Source organism: Myotis davidii, unplaced genomic scaffold, assembly GCF_000327345.1.
Source record: "Myotis davidii unplaced genomic scaffold, ASM32734v1 scaffold96, whole genome shotgun sequence".
Classification (NCBI taxonomy): domain Eukaryota; kingdom Metazoa; phylum Chordata; class Mammalia; order Chiroptera; family Vespertilionidae; genus Myotis; species Myotis davidii.
This window is the reverse complement of record NW_006289416.1, coordinates 1205440-1205720: the sequence shown is the minus strand read 5'-3', so window position 1 is coordinate 1205720 and position 281 is coordinate 1205440. Positions and strand designations below refer to the sequence as shown.

General features: G+C 66.5%; 1 protein-coding gene across 1 annotated transcript in view; it reads right to left on the bottom strand.

Moving 5' to 3' along the window:
- TMEM200C (transmembrane protein 200C) overlaps positions 1-281 on the bottom strand; it is an 11208-nt gene that overhangs the window by 9619 nt on the left and 1308 nt on the right. Inside the window, exon 2 of the mRNA XM_015562674.1 lies at positions 3-275. Coding sequence (XP_015418160.1) covers positions 3-275 — 273 coding nt within the window. The remainder of the gene's footprint in view (positions 1-2; positions 276-281) is intronic.

Sequence of the window (281 nt, the reverse complement as noted above, 5' to 3'; positions counted from 1 at the left end):
GCCCCGGGGGGCGCCGAGGCGGCGGCGGCCAGGTCTTTGGCGCGCAGGCTGTGCACGTCGATGACGGTGGAGTAGAGGTCCCGCAGGTTGATGATCTTGGTCTTCTTGTCGCGGTTCTCGTGCAGCACCGCGTTGGCGCAGATGAAGAGGAAGATGCCGATGCCCATGATGAGGGGCCCGAAGACCTTGAGCTTGTCCGAGTTCAGGTAGCCCGAGAAGACGCGGAAGAAGAAGCCCACAGACGTGGAGGAGGGCGGAGAAGGGGCGGCGGCGCGCGCGGG